This window comes from Drosophila kikkawai, chromosome 3L (assembly GCF_030179895.1).
Source record: "Drosophila kikkawai strain 14028-0561.14 chromosome 3L, DkikHiC1v2, whole genome shotgun sequence".
NCBI lineage: Eukaryota > Metazoa > Arthropoda > Insecta > Diptera > Drosophilidae > Drosophila > Drosophila kikkawai.
Window position 1 is genome coordinate 12,365,311 of NC_091730.1, and position 23,149 is coordinate 12,388,459.

At 38.2% G+C, this 23,149-nt stretch overlaps 1 protein-coding gene and 7 non-coding genes across 9 annotated transcripts in view; 7 read left to right on the plus strand and 1 right to left on the minus strand.

Moving 5' to 3' along the window:
• Sarm (sterile alpha and armadillo motif) overlaps positions 1-6,016 on the minus strand; it is a 38,022-nt gene extending 32,006 nt beyond the window's left edge. Inside the window, exons 1-2 of one of the 2 annotated variants that reach the window (XM_070285593.1) lie at positions 2,663-2,838; positions 473-785 (exon numbers count right to left, since the gene is read on the minus strand). In XM_070285593.1, coding sequence (XP_070141694.1) covers positions 473-598 — 126 coding nt within the window. In that variant the 5' untranslated portion in view covers positions 599-785; positions 2,663-2,838. Of the gene's footprint in view, positions 1-472; positions 786-2,662; positions 2,839-5,665 lie in introns of those variants that run through there. The other variant, XM_017161110.3, reaches the window with a different exon arrangement.
• Positions 6,017-13,293: 7,277 nt separating this feature from the next.
• Positions 13,294-13,376, plus strand: TRNAL-CAG (transfer RNA leucine (anticodon CAG)). The gene has a single exon. It is a non-coding gene; the product is annotated as a tRNA-Leu (tRNA).
• Positions 13,377-13,648: 272 nt separating this feature from the next.
• On the plus strand, positions 13,649-13,731 carry TRNAL-CAG (transfer RNA leucine (anticodon CAG)). The gene has a single exon. It is a non-coding gene; the product is annotated as a tRNA-Leu (tRNA).
• Positions 13,732-16,233: 2,502 nt separating this feature from the next.
• Positions 16,234-16,316, plus strand: TRNAL-CAG (transfer RNA leucine (anticodon CAG)). The gene has a single exon. It is a non-coding gene; the product is annotated as a tRNA-Leu (tRNA).
• A 136-nt stretch (positions 16,317-16,452) lies between these two features.
• On the plus strand, positions 16,453-16,535 carry TRNAL-CAG (transfer RNA leucine (anticodon CAG)). Its single transcript has one exon. It is a non-coding gene; the product is annotated as a tRNA-Leu (tRNA).
• A 5,378-nt stretch (positions 16,536-21,913) lies between these two features.
• Positions 21,914-21,996, plus strand: TRNAL-CAG (transfer RNA leucine (anticodon CAG)). The gene has a single exon. It is a non-coding gene; the product is annotated as a tRNA-Leu (tRNA).
• A 151-nt stretch (positions 21,997-22,147) lies between these two features.
• TRNAL-CAG (transfer RNA leucine (anticodon CAG)) lies at positions 22,148-22,230 on the plus strand. Its single transcript has one exon. It is a non-coding gene; the product is annotated as a tRNA-Leu (tRNA).
• Positions 22,231-22,387: 157 nt separating this feature from the next.
• Positions 22,388-22,470, plus strand: TRNAL-CAG (transfer RNA leucine (anticodon CAG)). The gene has a single exon. It is a non-coding gene; the product is annotated as a tRNA-Leu (tRNA).
• The last annotated feature ends 679 nt before the right edge of the window (positions 22,471-23,149 follow it).

A 23,149-nucleotide genomic window follows, 5' to 3' on the forward strand; every position in this document is an offset into this window, starting at 1 on the left:
AACCGGATGCATTTCCTTTAATTTGTGTAAGTCCATTATCAAAGAAACAACAAAAATATAAATGCAATTTCATTGGAATTCCACCCTCGGTGCAGTGCAGGTCAATTAGTAGACTTTGATGTTCCGTTTTCTTTATAAAATGTCTGTTGTCTCGCACAAACAAAAAATCCAAATGCCATTGCGTCACAAATAGCATACGAGAATCATAAATAAAATCATGTTTTTATATACTACGTAGGTACCTCCGCCGGAGCGAGCGTCTCTGAATCTATTGTGCCTTTCACTGGCCATTAGGAGCGCTGCCTGCGTCTGGTTCTTGGTCATTTTGGACCGCGTCGTCGGCGCCGCGGGGTTAATGTACCCTGCAACCCAAACACTAAACCCTTGACTCTCACAATTCTGAGCCAGTTTCAGGGGACCAATGTCTGATTTCTATTAACAGAGGGGCAGGGGGAAATTGATTGACAATTACCTGATAATGCTGCCGGGGAAATATGAGACGGGATCGCATGGCGGCTGCCGTGTGGCTGCCACTCGAGGTGGCACTTGCAGGCTGTGTTTGCGCCAAGAGTGGACTTCTGGTCGATGTGACAACCATGGTTGCTGTTTATTTCTTTATTCACTTCACTTTATTATTTAATTCGATATGGAAACTACCGATTTTAAATCACTCGATCACTGTTTAAGGGGTTTTTCCCTCTGCACACTCCGTTTGTTTACTTTTATTTATGATGGGGCTGCTGCTGCTGTGCTTGGGGGGTTCGTTGGCATTTTTCCTAGGAATTCTAGGCAGCCAAAAACAAAAACATATTTCATTTATATAATTATTAACAAGCTCAACAATTAGCATTCCTAGCGGGTTAACAACACAAAATACAGCAGATGAAACTGTGTAATTTATCCGCGCATAATCGCATTCAGAAGGTGTTTGTTCTTTCGGCATTGTTGCGGCGCGTAAACAATTATCAAGCATCTGGTTTTGTGTATTATTTGTATTTTTTCCGATTTCGTCTGCCTTTTTGGCAACCGTTAGCCGAAAGATACGCGCAAGCCAAAAGCCACAAAAAGATTCACGCACAAAGAGCCAGGCCAAGCGGGCGAAAGGCTTACACAAGAAATGCCACAGAACTGGTTTCCGTGCCTGGCGGTGCCCCCGGTGACAAATGTATCTGCAAGATACATAATACACAATAAGCGCCTCTGATTAAGCCCTCCTTTTACGGCTAGAATTGGCATGGACTTCTGAGAATTTCCCTACATAGCAAGGCAAAAATATATACTAAGCTATTCGCAAAGTATTTCGTTAATTTTGAAATAGTCAAGTTAAGAGAGAGAGGCATCTACAGATGTCTGCTTTAAAGTATCTAAAGCTGCTTTCTTCAAACTATTTTATAATTTCTTTAAAAATATTTATAACAAAACACAGAAGAATCTATTAAGAATAGAGAACAAAATCTAGAAGATTAACCTTTACATTTATATCTTTTCTTTATGATCTTTTTAATGCTCTATAAAAAGCAGAAACCTTTCTGGAAATTCCACGCCCTTTATTACAGAAATTCCAGATTTTTCCATCAACCCAAACTTCAAGATCTGTGTGGCAGCCGCCAAAGATGCAAATGAAATGCGAGTTTCAAACACGTATAACATTTACAGCTTCTTTTGGACCAGACCTTGACTCGGATTCGACTTTGGTCTGGTTTTTCACACCTATGGGGGCGTGGGACAAGTTCAAAGCCCACTTTTAAAAGCCAGAAAACACTGAGACACACACACACAAATATGTAGTGCTGAAAAACCCACGTAAGGTGGTTTTCCCCACTTCCGTTCGGGGTCTTCATGTAACTGGCTAATGAGTTTCCGCTTGGCTAATGCAACTGCTAAACCCAACAAAAAGGCGTTAACCGCTCTTTGCTCTTTCCTGTTGCACTTTTATTTACTTAAATTTTTTTTGTATTAGTTATTGAGGTATTACTGCACTCATGTGGGCGTCCGTCTGATTGATTTCTTGTCTGCCAAAGGCGACGAAAAGCCTACGCAACAGTTTCAACTTGTGGTTTTCAGTTTTTCCAAGCTGCTTGCGGTCGAACATTTGTTTTTGTTTGCTTCTAGATTCGTCGAACTGGTTTTCTGTTGTTAACTCGTTTTATTAGCCCACTTGGTATGTTTTTTTTAAGCAATTTATGGAAATTTATTCTTGAATTTTCTGTGAGCCATGCACTCATTTCTTGTTTATTAAATGTATTGCATTTTAATGGAAATTATGGGTTGTAAAAAATACGGTTTAGTTTTTATTTTCGGTTATTTAAAAGTCAGATTTTCGATTTAATTTTTGGTATCGATATTCCACGAATTTGTTTTTTATTTATCACACTAATTTGCGTCACTTGAGCTGATTGGGTGCTAATTTCTGTAGTTTTCTTGGGAAGACCTCGAGAAAGTTGCTCAAAATTCAAAGGAACATGCAATTGTACATAACTTTATTTATAATTTTAGGCGTATTTTTTTATCAGACACTTTCCACATGCTTTTCTGTGTATCACGAACGTCACACATGTGACGACGAAAAGAATTATTTTACTTTTAAGCATATATTTGCTTCATTTATTTATAGCTTTCAATAAATTTCAATGGAAATATTTTATGCTTTCGCCTTACGCACTTTTTTCACAGGGATTTATAGCGATCCTTAGGCATTTTCGCTATTTCACAATAATACGTTTAAACAATAGATTTATTGTATTTTTTTGTTAAGGCATTCGTTGTGGTTTTTTTGTAAATTTGATTATTTTTGTTGCTGTATCTGTATCTGTATCTGTCGTTGTCTTCGATAGCGCTCTACGAACTCGACGTTTGAGTGTTCGACACAAGACTGAGGCCTGAAATTTTATTTTCTGACTCGATGCCTCGAAAAATAAGAGAGAGAGACGGAGAAATCCCCCGAGAGAGAGACGGAGAATTCGGAGTGCGAGAGAGAGCCTAGTGATCCTCTTCTTCAGAGTCTGCCTAAAACAAGTTGTTTTTACTTGACGTTTTTGGCGCATTTTGTTTCGTGCTCCGATGCAAAAACCATTTAATTTGATTTCTTGTTATTTATATATTTTACATGTTTCGCTTTTCGCATTTTTGGCAATGGTTTGCGAGGTATTTATTCGCGGAAATCTAGGTATAATTTCCCCACCTAGCATTGAGCTGCTCGGCCGCATCATTGTTTATATTTACCAATTTGTATTTATTTGTACGACTATTTTGTTTTATTTACTCGGTCTAAGCAAACAGAAATCATCTTGAAAATCGATTCGATATTGGCCGACACGTGCGTTTTAAATGGCTAAAAATCTTTTAACATGTTTTTTTCCGCTTCTCGTTTTTTTGTGTATTTTCTGGCTTTCTTTCAATCTAATTGATTTGTAGGTATTTGTTTATCGAATGCTTTTTGTTCGCATTTGGCGTTTCCAGGAAATGGCAAAGTGGAGCGAAAATAAGCAAAATTTTGGCGGCTTAGGAAATGCCAAACAAAATCCGATTGAATGAAAAAAAAATGCCTTGAACCGATGTAAAGAGTTCGTTCGCGCCACCTACAGCTGGTATCTGTGCATCTGTTGGATAATCTGAACAAGTTGTATCTGCGGTAACATCAGATACTCGCAGCAAGGCCACTTGCGACTCGTCGTTATGCAATCCATCTGAGCTAATTCATCCATCATCTTTCCCACCAATCTGTCCACGACAATCCAACGCATCCTTCAGATACTTTCGCTTTTTGGATCAACGGATTAGTCACTAAAATGGCACACTTTTCCCTTTCCTTTGATCATATTTAAAGAAAATGTTTAAATTAATCACAACTTTGTCAAGTGCCAAGTCCTTCAACTGAGTCATTTGCCCATTCAGCAAAAAACCAAACCAAAATGGAATGATACTTTTGTTTATTCGCAATTAACAGGGGTCGCTAGAGAAGAGGAACAACTATGTGCTTTAATTATTAAATAATATTAAACTTCCTTTAATGATACTTAAGATTAAATATAGTTTTTTCGGAAAAGCAATTCAACAGTTCTTAAATATTTTCCATTTTATTTTGATTAGAGAAATATAAGAGGAACAAGAGTTTAAGAATAACGTTTATACCTATGCTAAAACATATTGAGAATTATAAAAGCATCTTGCAGCGAATCCTTATATAACCATAGCTTAATTTTGCTTTATAAATTTTCATTATTCATTCATATTCCTCCAATTTACTTCACTACATCAAGTGCTCACTGTATTTGTATTTTCTTTACTACGTGTCTCTGTATCTGTATCTCAGCTGGTGTATCTATGTATCCAATTCATTCAGGCTTTCGCCTAAAACATCTGTGAGTCATCACGAAAGCCGTGATTGGATCTCCGCCAATAACAACTTGCACCGATCGCATTGCGACGAAGAAGTTTTCAGCTCTGACTCACCATCGTGGGAGCTTTGCAACCGCATCTAAGACGTAACTTCCAGCACGTTACCTACTATATCTTTAAAAACAGGAAAAGGTAAGAAAAAAAGAAGAGTTGACACGCCTTCTTCCCGATTTAAGCCCAAAGCCACGCATGCGCTTCATCATCGTCCGCGGGCTTATCGTTTTATTTTCTCTCAATTGGAATTGATTTTTATGCATTTCTCCCCTGCTTCCCTTCAGAGATTGTTTATTTATTTATATGCAAAGCGTGCTTAACACGTTTTTTTTTCCTTCTCTCTCAGTTCCCCTGATTTTTGTGATTTATTTGTGACTCGGAATTGGGTCACTTGAGTGCTGGCCAGGGAATATAATGTAATTCCTTGATACAGACCTTAAATCGAATTCACAAGTGAATTTCTTGGGGTTCTGCTTTTCGAACTGAAGTAATTTATGGTACATTTGGGGGTTTTCACTAAGATTAACAAGACTCTAAGGGCAGATTAATATATGAACTGATATTATATTTGGTTTTTTGTTGTACTTTAAAGATATTTTGTACTTTAAAGATGTTTAGTTAAGATTGACTTTTATCTTAAGTTTATTATTATTTTATTATTATATATTTATCTACTGAAGATACTTGGATATATTAGGAAATTAACCTTTTTACCTCTTACTTGAAAGGTCCAAAAAGTTGCTTTAGTATTTTACATGATAGTAACAAGTTATTTTAAGCGAATTATTGAACGCTAAAAGCTCGAATAACTATCTGAGGGAATATCTATTAAATGCTTGAATTGCGTCATTATTCACCTGTTATCTAACGAGTTATTATGGAAACCCTTGGTCAGTCAGTTCTCCCTTCACAAAGGTCTACCAGAAATGTGTTTACGATTTCAATTAGATGCTGGTAATAAATTACGGCGGCTAATCCCGATCGCGACACCTTACAAGCATCCGCATTTACACAAACACACAACACAAACGCACCTGAGAGGCTAATGCTAATGACACCTTCCGAAAAACAAACTCGAAACTCATACAATTTGTTTTGATTTGGCCGTGAACTGGGTAGCATATCAAAATAATTCAAGTTTGTCTTTTTTTTTTACCTCGGCAAGCATATCTATTTCTATTGCTATTCAAATCCGAGCGATGCAAACAACAAGCAACAAAAACAAATGACATAATTGCTGATTTTTGGAAGGAATTCGAGTGGAAGTACTCACCTTGACAGTGGGCATTAGCTGTGCATTAACTTTCATATTGGAATCGAGATCAGTCTGGCTGGTCAGCTCCTGGTAGGTCTTCTCTACGGTGGAGATGGTGATCTCAGGGCAAATGGGTTTCTTGGGATTACTATCTCTGGAGACGCAGTTGGTCAGGGATAATCGCCGCACGCTGCCGATGCGAAAGGTGCCTCTACCATCACCACTGCCACTCGACTTCCTGCGACTCCTTCGGGCCTTAATGCTCCTGCTATCCTCGCTTTCTTTCTGGGGATCGGTGTGGGTAATACTCAATGTTGTCTTCTTGCACCACAAGCCGCTCAAACGATTGCCCATGCTATACGGATATCACATTAACTCTACGCGGCTTCTAACGATATAAAATCTCGAAAATGTGTTTGCTGATTCTCAAGGGAGAATTGAAAGAGAGAGAGATGTGGGACTGGGAATCGGAGACGAACCGCTGCGCATCTCAATTCGGCAAATACTGAATACGGAATTCTTGCCGAAAACCACAGAATGCCAGACCCAAAACACAGTTGTCCGTCCGTTTATAAGTAGCTTTCAGACACCCCTGTCCTCTCTCTCAGTATATTTTTATGTGTGTTTTTTCGGTGTGTTTGCTGCCTTTTGGGAGCTTTAGCTTTATAATGTGAACAAGCCGCGAGCCGACGTCTCTGTTTGTATTTCAACTGGCACTATTCGCCCCTCGTCGGTTGTTTGTACTAATCGATTTTTTTTTCGAGCCGCTTGGCGAGAGCCCACACAGCACACAACACTCTCTGTGGCTCTCCGGGAAGATTCCCCGACAAACCCAGGCACTAATTAATATGCTCGGGCCCCCCTGTCACCACAGCCAACTTCATATTATTTCAACAACAATCTTCAGCTCACGTTCTGCTGTTGTTGCCCTGGCGATGAAGAGCTTGTCAAATAGTTAAGAACACCGAGGAGAAAGAAATTAATTGATCTACAGCCAGGGGCATGGCCATGGGAATACCCTGCAAGATCGATGGGGGAATACAAATTGGAAATAAAAATATTTGATATAGGGTATCTGGCACAATTTGCTTGGGGACTACAAATCGAGGAACTTATTAAAGTTAAAATACAAATAGACGCTACGGAAATCAAAACTTTTAAAAAGGTGTCGATAATATTTCCAAAAGAAAGGTATATCTTAAAAAAAAAACTGAATTTTGTATCTTAAAAATTGCATTATATATACTTTTCAACCCATTTTTAAAAGGTTAAAAAATCCTAGGGATTGTTGAAGCAACCTCCTAGATAATTTTAAATTTATTTTCTGATTTTGATTAAGAGAACTAATAGAAAAACATAAAGAGAACTTAATACAAACTAAACCTAAATAAAGTCTATTCAAAAGTAACCTCTTTTTGTAGTTTTCCTGTTAATGCCATAAATCATACCCCTTAGATCAAATCATTATTATCAAAATATAAATAAAAATACAAAAAATATGTATGTTAGTCAGCTGGTCATCTTATCAGCAAAGGTTCGAACAATGCCCTCCAATATATGGGTCATCGGTTAGTTTTCATTAATGAAAAGGTTGTTGGCCCATCTAATCTTTAAGAACAGTTAAAACAAATGTTTTTTACATCACTTTTCAGAAAGATAAAACCATAATAAAATATATTAAAAGACAAACCCACTCAAATGATCAATATACCTTGGGAAGAGCATTTCGCTAACAAGAAATTTGCTTAACGACTCACGAGCCATGCTAAAAATCAACGCCAAATGCCGATTATTCATACCCGGTATATCCATCCAATAATGTGGTTATAGCGCTATATACTCTGCGGACTCGTTTTTCCTCTCTTTCTCTGCGTCTACCTTTTGAAAACGTGCTAAATGTTATTTATTAATTAAGTTGACGCTATTTTCTACCTATTTAGGTAAGGTGAGTGAGAGATAGGCAGAGCCACAAAGAGGGAGAGAGTTATATCTGCCCAGAGCCGGTTTTAGGAAAGTCGCCAAGTCAGGGAGTGGTTCCAGACCCAATCCCCCATCAGTTCCCCAATCCAGAAAGAGTCGCGTGTGAGGTGTGAGTTATGTATTTGCTTAAATATGGCAATGCAAAGCTCGAAAAGGTTTGCGTAGAGTGCACTCAGAAAAGCAAAGAAATTACTAAATAGTATTTTAGATTCTAAAATTTTTAAACTAGAATAAATATAACATATATATTTTAAAGAAATCTTCTTGATAAATAATTCCAGGATTATACAACTATTATGGTATTTTTACAAACTTAAGTGGAGAGTGGAGCATTTTTTCTTCGTGTATGCAAAACTATAATCAGAATGAGCCTAAAACGCGGGCTGGGAAAAGTCAAGAATGAGGGGCAGCAAAAGCTTGAGTGAGAGTTTATGGACACCATAAAGCAAGAGAATAGCTCCAAAGTGAGTCATGACCTTTGCTCGCTCTGCTTATTTATAAATAGCCATCGGCAATTATTCCGAGTGTGAGTTTATAAAGCCAGAAGGGCCGAATAAAGTCTGAACTGTCAGCATATAGGCGTGCTTGGAATACTCTTTACCATATAAATATACATATATTTATTTATATTTATTTATAAGAAAAGTACTCACATTTCCGTAACTTCTGATGCTCGAAGGACTCAGGCTGAACAATCTGCCCAGTTGGTGATAATGCGTTGGAGATCCATTGCTGTGCGCCGATGATATATCCGTGAACATTGGCGAGTGGGAATGCTCTAAGGAAAAGGGTATTTTATAAATAATAAAATTATTTAAAAATTATAAATACAGGTTTAAAAATCCTCTTGGCAACAAAGTACAACTTGTTACATAGTAATACATATAATTATTTTGCACGGATATAACATTTTAGTATATATTTTAAAAAGTTCTATATAGATATTCAATTGTTTATAGGTAAATTTTATTAATTTAAAATAAAATACAATCAAATCAAAGTGATTTTGCAAATGAAGACCAAAAAGACAAAAATGAATCCCTTTTGGTCTTCATTTTCAAAGGCTAAAGGAGAAGACCCCATCCGTTGCATACTTTTGGCCGCCATAATAATTTATTTTAAAATTCACTAATAAGTTAAGTAATTCATGTAACTTTATTTATCAATTAATATAATTTTTAATTTAAATTCGAATTTAATAAGAAAATTATTCTACTCTTACTGAATTTATTTACAATTATTAAAAAAAATGTACCTCAAATTATGTAAATTCAAAACTCTTTTTACTCACCACTTAAAACGGGCGACATATCCTTGGGAAAGGCAAACAGATCATTGTTATTTCTAATATCCGAAGAGTTCAAGGTCAAGCTTGGTTTGCGAACACCCAGGAAGTTGGAAGTGGCCGAGGCGGCACTGGAACACCCACTGCCACCCGATCCCGCTGCTGGAAGACCATAGCTCAAGCGGGTAGGCGTGGCATTGGGCAGATGATGGGACTCCAGAGGAGATGCGGACTTGGGTATTCCACTGCTGGTACTGATGCTGGAATTCATGCATCCTGTGGGCACTCTCTTGAGAATCGGCGCAGGTGGCAGCTGGGATGGTGAGGGTCGGAATACCCCAACTGGGTGGGGATTGCTCAGTGGGTCACCCTGTTGCTTGGGAATGGCCAATCGGAGCGTTTGTCTCGCAGCTAGCCTTCTTCCAGGCGCGTACTTATTTCCCGGCTGCGCAGTCGACTGCGGCAGCGGCTGATCGTGGTTCATGATCGGTTCAGGGGAAGCAAGGGAAACCTGTTGCTCTCTGCCTGTTAATCTCACAGCTGCTCTCCGAAAATATACTTTTTTTGATCTGTGGCAACAGCTGTTAATAATATAGTTCTTTGCTGTTGTTTAATGCTGTTAATACACCCACTATCAGTGCTGTTACTCTCACTGCCTGTTTTATCTTCTTGTGTGTGTTTGGCTCTCACCTCTGTTGCTCTCTCTGCTGCTTATGTTGGTTTTATGTTTTCACTTTTTTGTTGTGCTTTTATAGATACTTTTTTAACACCACAGCTGTTTATCACTCTTGTCACTTTTGGTTTTATTCTCTTGATTTGTTGTTACACTCTTCTTGGATATTTCTCCTTCTCTCGCTCTGTTGTTATTTGTTTTTATTGTTGTTACCTGTTTGCCACTTAGCAGCTGTTATCTTGGCTTTAACTATCAGCCACTTTAATCGCTGTGTTTTTTGTAATTATTTGCACTTCTTTTTCGCACACTTGTCCGTTGCTGCTCGTGCTTTTATCAATGAATTCGCTTTATTGCACTTGTGTTGGCTTTTCAGGGAACTGCAACGATTACAACATTATATAAATATATTTTTACATGCGTGAGTAAACAAAAGCTAAAGCGGTATAATAAATTAAGAGCTAAAGTTGGCGTCTGCAGTTGTTTGCACTGCAATTTCTTGGAACGTGCCAATGCCCATTTTTTTCACCTCTTTTCCTCCCACACCTTCTTCTTTTGATGACCCACTTGGCATGAAAAAAAACCAACAACAATAGCTTACAACAGCTTAAATATATTTTCACTCTTTTGTCGACCTTTTACACTTTTTTTTAGCGATAAAAAAAAACTATTACACCACAAAACAAAAATTCTTCTTAGTCTTGGCTGTATTTATTTAAATATTATTATTTTAATTTTTGTCTTTTCAATAAAAGTCATAATAAAATTATTAATACAAATATTTTATATAAAAAACATGAGCATACTATTTTGTTTAAAACTTCTACCTGGACGCTTCCCACGCTCTTTTTCCACTGATTTTGAAAATCGGTTAGACAAAGCATTTCAATTTTCCACTGTTGAACTTGAGAATTTGTACGTGGTCGCTGTGCGAAATGAGAAATCTCCGACAATGAGAAATCTCCGGCCAATTTTCGTGACTTTGCGTGGGACCAGCGACCATAAAAGCCACACGCCATTTAATTCTCGAGTTAATCTGTAATAAATATATACACACATATGGGCATCGGTATATAGCGAAATTCGTTTTAGTTAAATTACTTGGAAACGTGAATGAATCTTAGGCAATGGCTTTATTTGTCTAGAAAACTGTGGGTTGCAAGATTCAGACTCAGAGATCTTTGTCGGAATTGGGATTGCCCTTGAACTCGGTAAAGAGAACATCGTTGGAGGAAAATGAATCTTATAGTTTTGGTCACAGCATGACAATTATTTATATCAAATTGATATTGGAACGAATTTGTAGTCTAATGATGTAATATTATATTATAAAAAATATTATACTAAATTAAAGCATATATATTTTTAATCCTTTTTCACCCTATCTATATTTATAACTTCTTATTTAGCACATATTTCATAGGACACATGTAATAGGACATATATTTAATATAACTTAATAAGACAAACATATGTGCATATATCCACATATGCTCTCCACTGTATATACCGAAGACTGGCAACTTTACCCATGGATGTTAGAACCAATTGGGAATTATATGAACACATCTGAGAGATTTGTCTCCACCATATTGCAATTTCAGAAACTGTGAACAAGAACAAGGCTAGATCGTCGTGATCAATAATTTATAATTTATAGGGTTCATCTCTGCATTGCAAACTTCCGTCAAAAATTGTTATCCCCTGTAAGGGTATAAAAAGACATTTTGATGTTACAACTTTTTAACATGTTAACGAACTGTGACAACCAATTAGCAGCAATGTCAGATGGAGTGCACACACTGATTGATTGCCAAGCGATTGGCACTGAAGAGAGTTTCTCGTTCTCCGCGATCTTTGGGGGGGTTGCCAGCAATTAGTGGGGTTTACTTTTGGAGTGAGAATCAGAGACGGAGCCATTTGCATATGACAGGGGGGAGACACTGAGAAGCCAACAGACAGTCAGAGATTAAACAAATCCAAATGCGAATCGTGAAAAGCCGTCGGCCTTTTGGTTGCCTTAAAGAGCTGCAGATTTCTTGCATATTTGCACACGGACTTACAATAAATTGCAATTATGCAAATTGTTCGAGTCGAGCGTTTCGAGCGATTCGGAGCCAAAGATGCCAGACATTAATCACTGTGGGTATTTAGCAATTATTGATATTGACGGGGCGTGTCAATAGCTGGGCAATGATAAATGATTTTGGCATTTTTTGTATGCTCTCCAGCCCTGGAGAAAAAAACTCCAACTTGCAACTCGCATTCGATTGAATTCGATTCGAGGGGTCAAGTTCAAAGGCAAATGGAACCTTAGTTGGCCTTGTGTTGATTGTCGTCTGTCATTAGACAAAATCCAATCATGGAGAGCTCCAATTCTGAAGGCAAGGAGATCCAGATCCCGGCAAGTATCATGCCATTGCTGAAGCCCGTTCGCCATAATCCCTTCTCCGCCAGCACCCAGCACAATTGGTATATGATCAACGTTATCAGAAGTGGACGCTTGCGCAGGCGCTTCTATCTGAACATTACGCGTCATCCCAGACAGCTGTCAAATGTCCTGACCACTACAGTTAGAGGTCCCCGTTGTCGTTACTGGCACACCTTCTTCTGGTTGACCCCGCCCAGGGATTTTGTTCTCTGGAGACATCGTTACTCCATGACTCCAATCCTTTCCCTAAGAGGGGGAGTCGGGAATCCAGCTGATCCTAAGGGTACCCGTACGAAGTTGAAGTTACCTCAGCATTTAAAGAAAGTAAAGAGGCTGGAGGCAAATAAGAAGGTTCAAGATCGTCAAACACAAATGCATCTGCGCCGTCGTGCACCTCAATTGCCATGTGATCAACGGGAGCAAACGGAGGTCACATCATGCCAGGCTCTTGCAACACCTCAAGAATCCGTGGCAGCCCTTGTTGAAAGCCCCGCCCCCTTAGGTCTTCCAATGATTGACAGTTCCAATGACATGGAGGGAAAAGTTGAAAATTTAGAGAAGGCAAAGGATTTGTAGATAAATCAACAAAATCAAAATAAGCCAATAAAACATAATGCTTATCATCTACAAATATAAATAAAACAAGCAGAAAAAGCACCTTGCTCATCATAAACCTTACGGATGCATATTTGTAAAAATTTGTAGTATAACTAAATATTATCTTATCATATGATTAACATGACTGTCAGAAATGTACCCCCACAAATTTGTTAGAAAACTAGCGCCCTTTGTAAAGAAATCTTGGGAATGTAAACATTCTATATATTCTATATCTGTATCTTTATCTATATCTTAACCAGAAATAGAGAGTTCTTTTATCATTGAATATTAGCGAATGTTATTAAACATTTTTGAGCTAAAAGCTAAAACGAAGCAAGCAGTGATAGTTCAATCTTTAAAGTTCTTTGTTATTATTAAGCGATTTATCTAAGCAAACCCAACTCCATAAATCTTCAGTCTGTGCTGGAACGGATAAGAAGATAGACACTCAAGGCGAATAGGACGCACAGGGTTGCGCGGACGTTAATCTTTCCATCTTTTGCGGACGTTGATCATCGCCTATGACCAGGCTGCCAGGTCATCGAACTAATTATGAAATATATACAAACATATATGGCATACAAAAGTAAACATCTGCCAAGACACATTTTTTTTTGGCTTTGATTTGTTTTTTTGGCGGCCGCTGCTTAAGTAGAATTTTTGACACTCGACGGACACAAGTCAGGATGGCCGAGTGGTCTAAGGCGCTGCGTTCAGGTCGCAGTCTACTCTGTAGGCGTGGGTTCGAATCCCACTTCTGACAAGATTTTTTTGCTTTCAAATATTTTATTTATCTTTACATTTTATTTTTCTTCAAAATGTACATTGAAAAATATTCTTACTTTTAATTTGTATAATTTGTAATTAGCAATGTCAAAATATAATCTGGTGTTGACATCTAGGCTATTTTTTCCATGGACATAAACATATGTAAGTTGTGAGTGTCGTGTCAACTTTTAATTTATTTAATTTAGAAATAATTAAGAATTAATTAGCATTGTATGAAAATGGTATTTGGCTCTCGTTACTTTAACAGTCAGGATGGCCGAGTGGTCTAAGGCGCTGCGTTCAGGTCGCAGTCTACTCTGTAGGCGTGGGTTCGAATCCCACTTCTGACAAAATTTTTTGATTTATTTAAAATTTTTTTTTAATAAAATAAAATTTAAATAAATGCTATCAATAAATAAATGCTATCTAAACAAATTTTTTCAATATACATTTTATAAAAAATTAGAGAATACGTTTTTCTTACCACTTCTTAAGTTTATTATTGGGTTGGTCTGGTTAAGCAATCAATTTTTCACACCACTCTGAGGATTGTATTTCAATAAAACGTACAAGCCTCTGTCTTTGTACGCACTAACAATGTACAATATATTTTCGCTGTATTCACATGATATTGGGTAATCGAAGGGGCATTAAAGTGCATTAGGCGTGCCGCAAACAGCTTATCACGTTCAGGGGAACATGGCTGCGCCGAAGCGAGTCATTAATCAAATGTCTGACCGTGAGGAGGTGGCTTGTTTGGCGGGCCATTAATGGCACAGATACGCATTCAGGTTTATGACCAGAGGAATCCCCGCCCTGATAAACACTGTAAACCAGCTGATAACTGCTTGTAAGCCCGTCCAGACCTTGTGCGAAAAAAGCAGTCGTCTCCCGTTTCGAATGTTGACGCAGCCAGTTTCCGCAATTCCCTGCATTTGCATAAATGAAATATAGAGAGTATCAGCGGAACTGACCCTGAGCCCCTGCCCTGGAATCGGTATCAAAATCGAAATCAGAATCAGAATATAACTGTGTCAGTTTTGATTTGCTTTGTTTACAAACAAACATGGCAAAGAGAAAGAGAAAAGCGAATTTTACTTTGCTTGACTGTTATTTTGCTTTTTAAATTGTGTCAGTTTTAGATTACCAAAGCCAACTCGCATTCCTCCACCTTCGGGCAATAATGTCATAAGAGAATTGGGAATACACTTAAAAATATTAAAGAAAAACTTAAAGAAATTAAAAGAAAAGAGATACGATTGTTGGTAAGTTTTAATTGAAAGTTTAGGCAATCTTTTTGAGAACCTTAGCAATATTTTAAACTCACTTTTATACGACAACTCTTAGCTCATTTTTTTGGGTGTATCTTTCCCTCGTTTTAATGGCTTTTTGATGCATTCTAAATGAATAAAAATTGCGTGCGCAATTGTTGCTCGACTTGAGCATTGCTGCTGCTGACCCATTTCGATGATTATAAATGAGTATAACTTATCAAGCGATTCTTTTGCCTTGGAACTAAACTGGGTTTAGCTGTCTGCCAGTCTGCTTTCCCCTTCTTTTCCGCTCCAACACTCTGACTGCACTATATAATTGCTTATTTTAGCCATATCACAGGAAATAAGGCAACAAGTTCAATGGCAAAAATCATTTCTCATAGCTTGTCAAAACATTTTTCGATACGAATTTAAATTGAAATTTGAATTTTCCGCTTCGAGTTGTGCTCCTTCGGTCTTTGGTTATTTTCCTTCGATAAACAAATAATTAGCGGAAAAATGCGCAAATGCAAATTACGTCCGTTCGCAGACACAGACAGATGTATGTGGCTCTGTCTCTGTCTCTGGCCATATCTATTCGAACTATGAGAATATATTCTCGTCGAAAGATGTCGGCGTCAAGTCAAAGGCAAGGCGTAAACAATGCCCATCTATTCTTCGGCTGCTGCAAATGTACGAGTACGAATATCTTACTGAGCAGTGTCAAAATCTAATTTGAATTCCGCCACCAGGAACATTTTTTATGACTTCTCTAGTGGAAAACTGTCGTCAAGTGCTGCTGCTGGCCAAACTCATTAAAATATCCATTTCCCGAATACCAGAAAAAAAGGAAAATGTGAACTCTCGCGGCGAGAGACTTCCGAGCAGTCATAATAAATAATACAAAATATTAAAAGACAACAAAAGAGGAGGCCGCCTAATGAGAAGGGTTCGGTTTGGTTTTGCTATTCTACTCTGTGTTCCCATGGCTAGTGCCACGCCCACTTCAACCGGATTATTATTAGCGCTTTTTGGCCCGAATCGAGGAATGCTGCGGGTCTTGACCTCTTTTCCAGCAACGCTTTTTGGGAAGTCGGCCCGCAGAGATATAGATATTAGCGCCGCGCCGCAGTTCTTAAAAAGGTCTTATTTTTATATGCCGCTCGTATTCTCTTTTGTTCGTGGCCAGCTAGCCCCGCCCCACCCCAAAAACGCAGAAAGATAAGATTTATCTGTATAGAACTGACTTTGTAAACAGATTGTCGGCATTTGTACAAAGTGCAGCGACAAAGCAGCTGATCGAATCGATTTAATTTGCAATTATTCCGTCATAAAATTGCACAGTTCTTGTTACTTAACTTGCAATTAGCGCTGTAATACCCGCAAATTAACGTTCACAATTATTAGCTGGAAATACGAAGGAAAAGTTTATATTTTTTTAAGTCACCACCCAGTTTAACGGCTAGCAAGAAAGTTGGATAATAATTTGCATAAAGTGAGACTGCCTTTTAGCAGCTTCCTATAAAATGATTTTTATAGCAACTAGCGATTGTGTGAGCAAGATACGGAAAACGTGCTTTTGGCCTGCTCATCCCATGTGTCAGGATGGCCGAGTGGTCTAAGGCGCTGCGTTCAGGTCGCAGTCTACTCTGTAGGCGTGGGTTCGAATCCCACTTCTGACAAGATTTTTTTTCTCTTTTTTTATTTATACTAATTACTAATAAGTAATTATATCCAATTATATAATTTAGAGAGCGAAAAAAGAATTAAATTCTAGTAATTTGCTCTGACCAATTCCTGGTTCTCGCTACTTTAACAGTCAGGATGGCCGAGTGGTCTAAGGCGCTGCGTTCAGGTCGCAGTCTACTCTGTAGGCGTGGGTTCGAATCCCACTTCTGACAAAGATTTTTTTGCAGTTTGTATTTTTATCGTTCTAATCAAATTGTTTATTTTTCTGGTTATTTTGGTGGGTTTTTAGTGGCCCGGGGCCAAGAATAACAATTTGATTGTGTGCATGTAAATAAATATGCGCGTGTGAGCGTTCTCAGTTTATGGCGTAAACAAAAACATGTGCGAAAGGCAAAAACTTCAATCAAGTGAAATGGAAATTGAACATGAAAATGGAAAAACATGTGGGAATACGCAAAACAAATTGTTTGGGCGAAAAGGCGAAAGAACGCAGGCGGCAGGTCAGGCGGATGGAACATATGTATGTATGCTTCCCGGAATTGCCAAAATTCCGCAATTGTGCGGCTCCACTGGGGCTCGCAGAACGGAGACTACGTGGGTGTCGCGTCTGTTTAGATTTTTGGTAAAATCAATGCCGGCGATTTTGGGCGGGCTTTGATTTTAATTTGATTTTAATAAACTTGTTGCCCTGATAAATTACAACCATTCCTCCGCATGGGGGGAGGTGATAACTCATGGCGCCTCCGCCGTCTGTGTTTAACATTTAAATTACCCGTTGTTTTTACTTTTTTGTGGGTAATTTATTCGTGGAATTGATCGGCTGCCCTTTCAATGATTGACTTGACTTTTATGTGGATTTTTATAGGCGTTGCATTGACGTGTGTATTGGGCCGAAAAGCCGAAAAATCCCCAAATTGTATACAGTTACGGAGTTTATGACTCTGCAGAAATACGCCTTTATGTTCGTTCACTCAAGTCACACACAAACAGAATCTTAAGTGCACACACAAAAAAGTCACATTTTTTAACAGGGTTACCGCCAATTGTAATTTTGGAAATATATTTATAACTACATAAATTATAAATTCATTTTGTTGTTGCTGTTTTCCCAAAATTAATCATACCAGTTTCTGGTTAGTCTAATGAATGGTCTCCGAGTAATCCCACACTAATTCTTTTGAAGGTTGCGGAAACATTAAAAATATGACTTTTTAATTTGGGTGACCAAAATCACGACTAATGGAAGCTTTATTCTTCTCTAAGAAAATCTTATGGGTGTGAACTTACTCAAATAATAATAATAATAAAGAATTTTACTATACTGAATAACAACATTCAAAACTAAATTATATTTGTGTTACCAACTCGAGATCTGCATAACTGGAATTTTTATGAGATCAGTTATAAATTATTATTTTTGTTTTCACATTTGTGGGTCAAGAGGTATTTTGTGTTTACTGATTGCTCAGAAGATTATCAAAAACATTTGTTATATTCAATAAAAACTGTCTTTAGCTGAGGTATTTTTTGTAGAATCTCTTAAAACAGAATCTTATTAATCTGATATCCCATAAACATAGGCGATATGGCACGTTTCTTTCGGTGTATTTCTGCATTATTGCTTGTGTAAAACTTACAGTTTCATGGGCCACTCGTCGTCGTTTTTCAGATAAGCAACGGAAGCTGTAGCTTTCGGATTTTCGGTATTCCGGATAAACAGAGGATTATCTGGGGGACGGGGTTAACTTTCCGAAAATTCCTGCAAGTCAATCAACCCGTCAGTTATGCTGTTGATATTTCATTTTTAGCTTTTTCGCTTCTTCGGCTTCTCGACTTTTTGCCTTTTGTTGCTGGTATTTATAGACGCACACATGGAAGCGCAGCCAAAATTATAACGTATACGCACCAAAGAAACACACACACACACTTTACACACACAGAATTTCGTAATTGCACGGCCGGTTGGGTTTTTAAAAAATCTTTCTTACATTACTAAACACATTTTATAACACGAATTTCGTTTAATTTTATAATCGCCGCCAGCTGAAATATAAAAACACACACCGACTCCGTTGTTTTTAACCACGCGATGTTGACTGCGACGCTGCCGCCAGCTGAATGCAGGCAGCGACGCAGCGCAGCACCAGAAAAGCTAAGCGATCGCACAGTGGGCCACAAGGTAGATTCTCTTACAGCCCTTAGAGTTTTCTATTGTAGAACCCTGTAAGCCGCCCACACCAACCAAATGTCAATGCGTAGTGGCCCCTTTCGTTATATCATCGTTTGGCCAAATGATATTCTTAAGTATTGCCAATAAATGAGCTTTATGGCCCACTGTGCGATCACTGGATTAGCGGAGAGCGAGAGCGACTGATAGCGGCCAGAGAGCAACCTGCTGCGAGAGTGAGGGCAATAAAAAGAGCCAGAGTGGGGGAGAGAGAGAGCTTCAGGTTTGGTTGTTTATTGCGCGTCTTCACTAAAAGTGAGAGAGAGAGAGAGACCCAGAAAGAGCAAGTTAAATGCGTGGGTGAAACACAGACACACCCACTAGCTTGGGCACACACACACATTCTTATTTTAAACACGTGCAATGCAAAATCTTAACAAAAAAAGAAAAAGAAAAAAACAAATGCAACATAAAGATACATTTTAAAGATACATTTTAAAGATAACTTTTATAAAACCTTTTTAAAAACTTAAAGAAAGTCGCCATTTTTGTATAATAATATTTACATTTTTAAGTACACTGATTTCTTAAATAAAAAAATCTCAGATATTAATTAATGTTAATAGACCCTTCCTAATATTTTTGTTTTTTTGTATAAGTAATAAAAAATGTTTGTGTGTGTTTACATTTTTTAATTGAGTAAAGTTCGTCTGAGCAAGTTTTGTTTAAATTAATATTATTTTGAGATAATCCCAATTAAGGATTAAAGAAATAAAACTTAGACGTAGTGGAAACAGGCTTTATTTTAACCACCTGTGATCAGTCAGGTGCTTTCTTTCCACTCCGTCTACCCGTTCTGAATGTAAATACATATATTTCACTCCCATAACGTATACGCCCCCGCAATAATTTGTTTTACTGCAGACATAAAAAACTAAGCAACAAAATGCGAAAAATACAAACAAATTTATTTGAGCCGAGACAATGAAACCTGTTAATTAACTTTGTTCAAATTTGGCAGAAAAGTGTCGCGACAAAATATCCATATCGAAAATAAGAGGGAGTAGCCATTGATTAATGCTCCGCCAAGTCTTCAGTTATTTCAGACCCTCCTCTTTTTATATATTTTTTAGTGTTTTTTTTTTCAGATTTGACTTTGAACTTGAAAAGGAGCATTGACTTGGAGCAATAGAGTTGGTTCAAATGAACACTAATTGAAACGTCATGGGTAGTATTTTTGCGAAGAGTTCAATATTTTGTGAAGGGGAAGGTATTAATAATTGTAGGAGATTTTAAAATCATTATTATCTTAAAGTAATAACTAAAATTCTTACTATTTAGAAATTCTCTCTTAAAAATGAATCACTCAAATCTAAGACGAAATATAAATAATAGTACATATTTCTATGGATATATTAGTGATGGAAAAACGTTGAAGTTTATGCCTTTGTATTCCACTATCCTTTATATATTCATATTAATAACCTTTACCATTTTAAAAGACAAAACTCTTTGTTGAAAGTCAAATTCCCAATCGCAAAGATAAATCTATTTTTCTAAATCTAAATCCAAAAATTTAAATATGAATGCAATTATGGAAAAACTCCATAAATCAAGTCTCCCATGAACGTATGTCGTTTAAGCTGTCCAATGCTCTCGAATGGTAATTTATCACCTGGTATCAGAGTTAAAAAAATTAAGCAATATTCCCCACCCAAAAAGTAAAGAAAAAGCTGTATGCAACCCCTCAAAATCAAGAGAGATTAAATCTTTGTTAACTGGACAATATCTTCATTAAACGATTGGTTCTACAAAGACGGAATCAAGGTAAGCTGGCAGGTGATTCTCGAAGCGAGTTGTTAATCGCGGTGTTAACTTAATCCGAACTCCATTTACACCGACTCCTAGTTGGCAGAAGCCGCCGCTCAATGCCTGATTTTAACCTTTGTTAACAACTCCACACTGACAACTCGTGGCGTTTCTGGCCGGGAGGGGATTTTCCATTGTTGACCCACATAGCTCCCCAGAATTGTTATGGTAATTTACAACCTCCAGTTAAATATTTCAGCTGCACCCAACTGCAGCCCGCTGTGCGGTTGTTTATACGCGTATACTTGTATTGTGATCGAGTTGACAGTAGCACAAATTTTGATTGATGACGCCTGATTGACATTCGGGCAATTTGCTAATTCTATTTCGAGTCCCAGCCAGAAATTGTGTCGCCTTTTTTGTGGGTCACACTGTGGTTTATGCTCTCGGCTCTTGGGTTGGGAACATTTCTTGCACTAAAACGATCATTAATCATAATGAATTCGAGTGCAATTGCCGTCAAGTCTGAGGTAGTCATTCAAGGGGCCGCTGCTATTTGCTATCTGCCAGCTGTTAGCCGCTGCTAACAAGTAAATTAATAAGAATTATGTATGCTGGGTGGCTGTTAAGAGCGTAAACTTTAATTAACTTGGGCTGTCAGGTCGCGTCGGGCGATTAACATACGCGTATGCCTATCAAGTGTCTGCCATCAGTCTATAAAAATGGAAAACACGCGTATCCAGTGCTCGCAGCACTCGACTTAGCACTGGCACTCAAAGTCAAAGTGGAGCGGCAGCGGCTCCAACTAATTGAAATGCATTGAAAGTGCGTGAGACCAGTAACTGCAACTGGAACTGCAATGTGTTGCACTCGAAGAAAGCGGAAGAGTTTGTTATTTTATTGTTGCAGTTTGCCATAGTATCATGGCATTTAAATGGATATTTATCTATATTTTTATAAGATACTAATTTTTTGAACAAATCAAATTATATTTTCATCTCTACTTTATTTTATGTAAGGACACATTATGTTTTTCAAGTGTAATAACAAGCTGATACGAATGTTGCTGCAGCTGCGTGTGAAATGTCAAGCGGTTCAGACTCTGGCTAGTTGACATTTGCCAGTTTCAGTTGCCTGAAAACCACAACTTAATTACTCCCGTTCGATCGCCAAACTCCCGAAAATGTAACATCGTTTATCGGCATAATGTCGACTGCCATTATTTGTTGCACAACAGAAGTCAAAACATATAGAAAAAGTGACACTTGCCAATCTGCACGGTGTGATGTATGACGTTGACCTGATTTCGCCTGCTTTTTATTATCATTTCCATCTGCTGCATGTTGATTTCGCCCGTCTCTCTGTCTGTCAGCCGTTCTGTCAGTACAACACACCTTTCCGTGACGCGCCAACCGGCAATTTGTCTTTGCCTTTGGGGCGCCGTTTATAATAATTCATCGGGAAAGCTCGCTCATTCGTATTCGGGTGTGGGCAGCAAGTTCAAAGTGTTAAGTGTGATTGGCCAACATATGTAATACACGGCGTATACTTAATGTCGCTCACGACGACAATGCCAGCGAATCGGATTGGTCTTCTGACACGTCAACGAGCACAGTCAGGATGGCCGAGTGGTCTAAGGCGCTGCGTTCAGGTCGCAGTCTACTCTGTAGGCGTGGGTTCGAATCCCACTTCTGACAAGAACTTTTTTCGCTTTTTATTTATTTTCTACTAATTGCAATGGGCATAATTATATACGGTGGAGGGGTTTCTAAATTATGTAATTAAGGAAAAACGCTTGAGATAAACGTAATTTGGTCTGAGAAATTTCTTTTACTCGCTACTTTAACAGTCAGGATGGCCGAGTGGTCTAAGGCGCTGCGTTCAGGTCGCAGTCTACTCTGTAGGCGTGGGTTCGAATCCCACTTCTGACAAGAACTTTTTTCGCTTTTTATTTATTTTCTCCTAATTGCAATAATCATAATTACTATTGTATACAGTAAAGGGATTTCTAAATTAAGTAATTAAGGAACAAATCTTAAAATAAACGTTATTTGCTTTGAGCAATTTCTTTTACTCGCTACTTTAACAGTCAGGATGGCCGAGTGGTCTAAGGCGCTGCGTTCAGGTCGCAGTCTACTCTGTAGGCGTGGGTTCGAATCCCACTTCTGACAAACTTATTTTGCTGCCACGATTTTCCTTTGCATCTCTAAGAATCCTGACACAATGATCCCCATTTGTTTTCGAACAGCAATAAGCTAGACTTGGAGAATGAATACCCTGCTCAGGGGCGCCATAAAAATTACAAGTAAATCAATTTGTAGCCGCCTAATTGTCAATATTCCAATCACATAATCGGCTGCCAGTCAGCGATTGCCCCCGGCTGTCGGGCAGACAGATATAGATATAGACATGGGGACCACACACACAAACCCCCTGGTCTTGTCCGATCCGATCCCATGAGAATTATCGCCGTCTGGCATCGCCGCAAACACACAGCTCCAAGTCGAACTCATACCCATTCAGCTCAATCAGACTGAAATTAAAATGCTGACTGAGCGCGATTTCAGATGCGGCCCACTCAGTGGTTCGTGTGTTTTCACAATTGTTCTTGGGAAAACAGATCAGGCCCATCTGTAATTATGCTTCTGTGCGCTCGTAAAATGCAATCAACTGGCCAGAGACAATTGACAATTTGGCCAGCTACAAAAGCAAATATTCTTATAAAAAACAGCATTAAATTGTAGCTGTTAAACTTTTATTGCATTTGTTTTAGCACTATACCGACTTTGGAAAATTAAGGCGGGCCTGGCCATAACCGGCGGATGGGTCAATTGACAGGCGACGGCGACA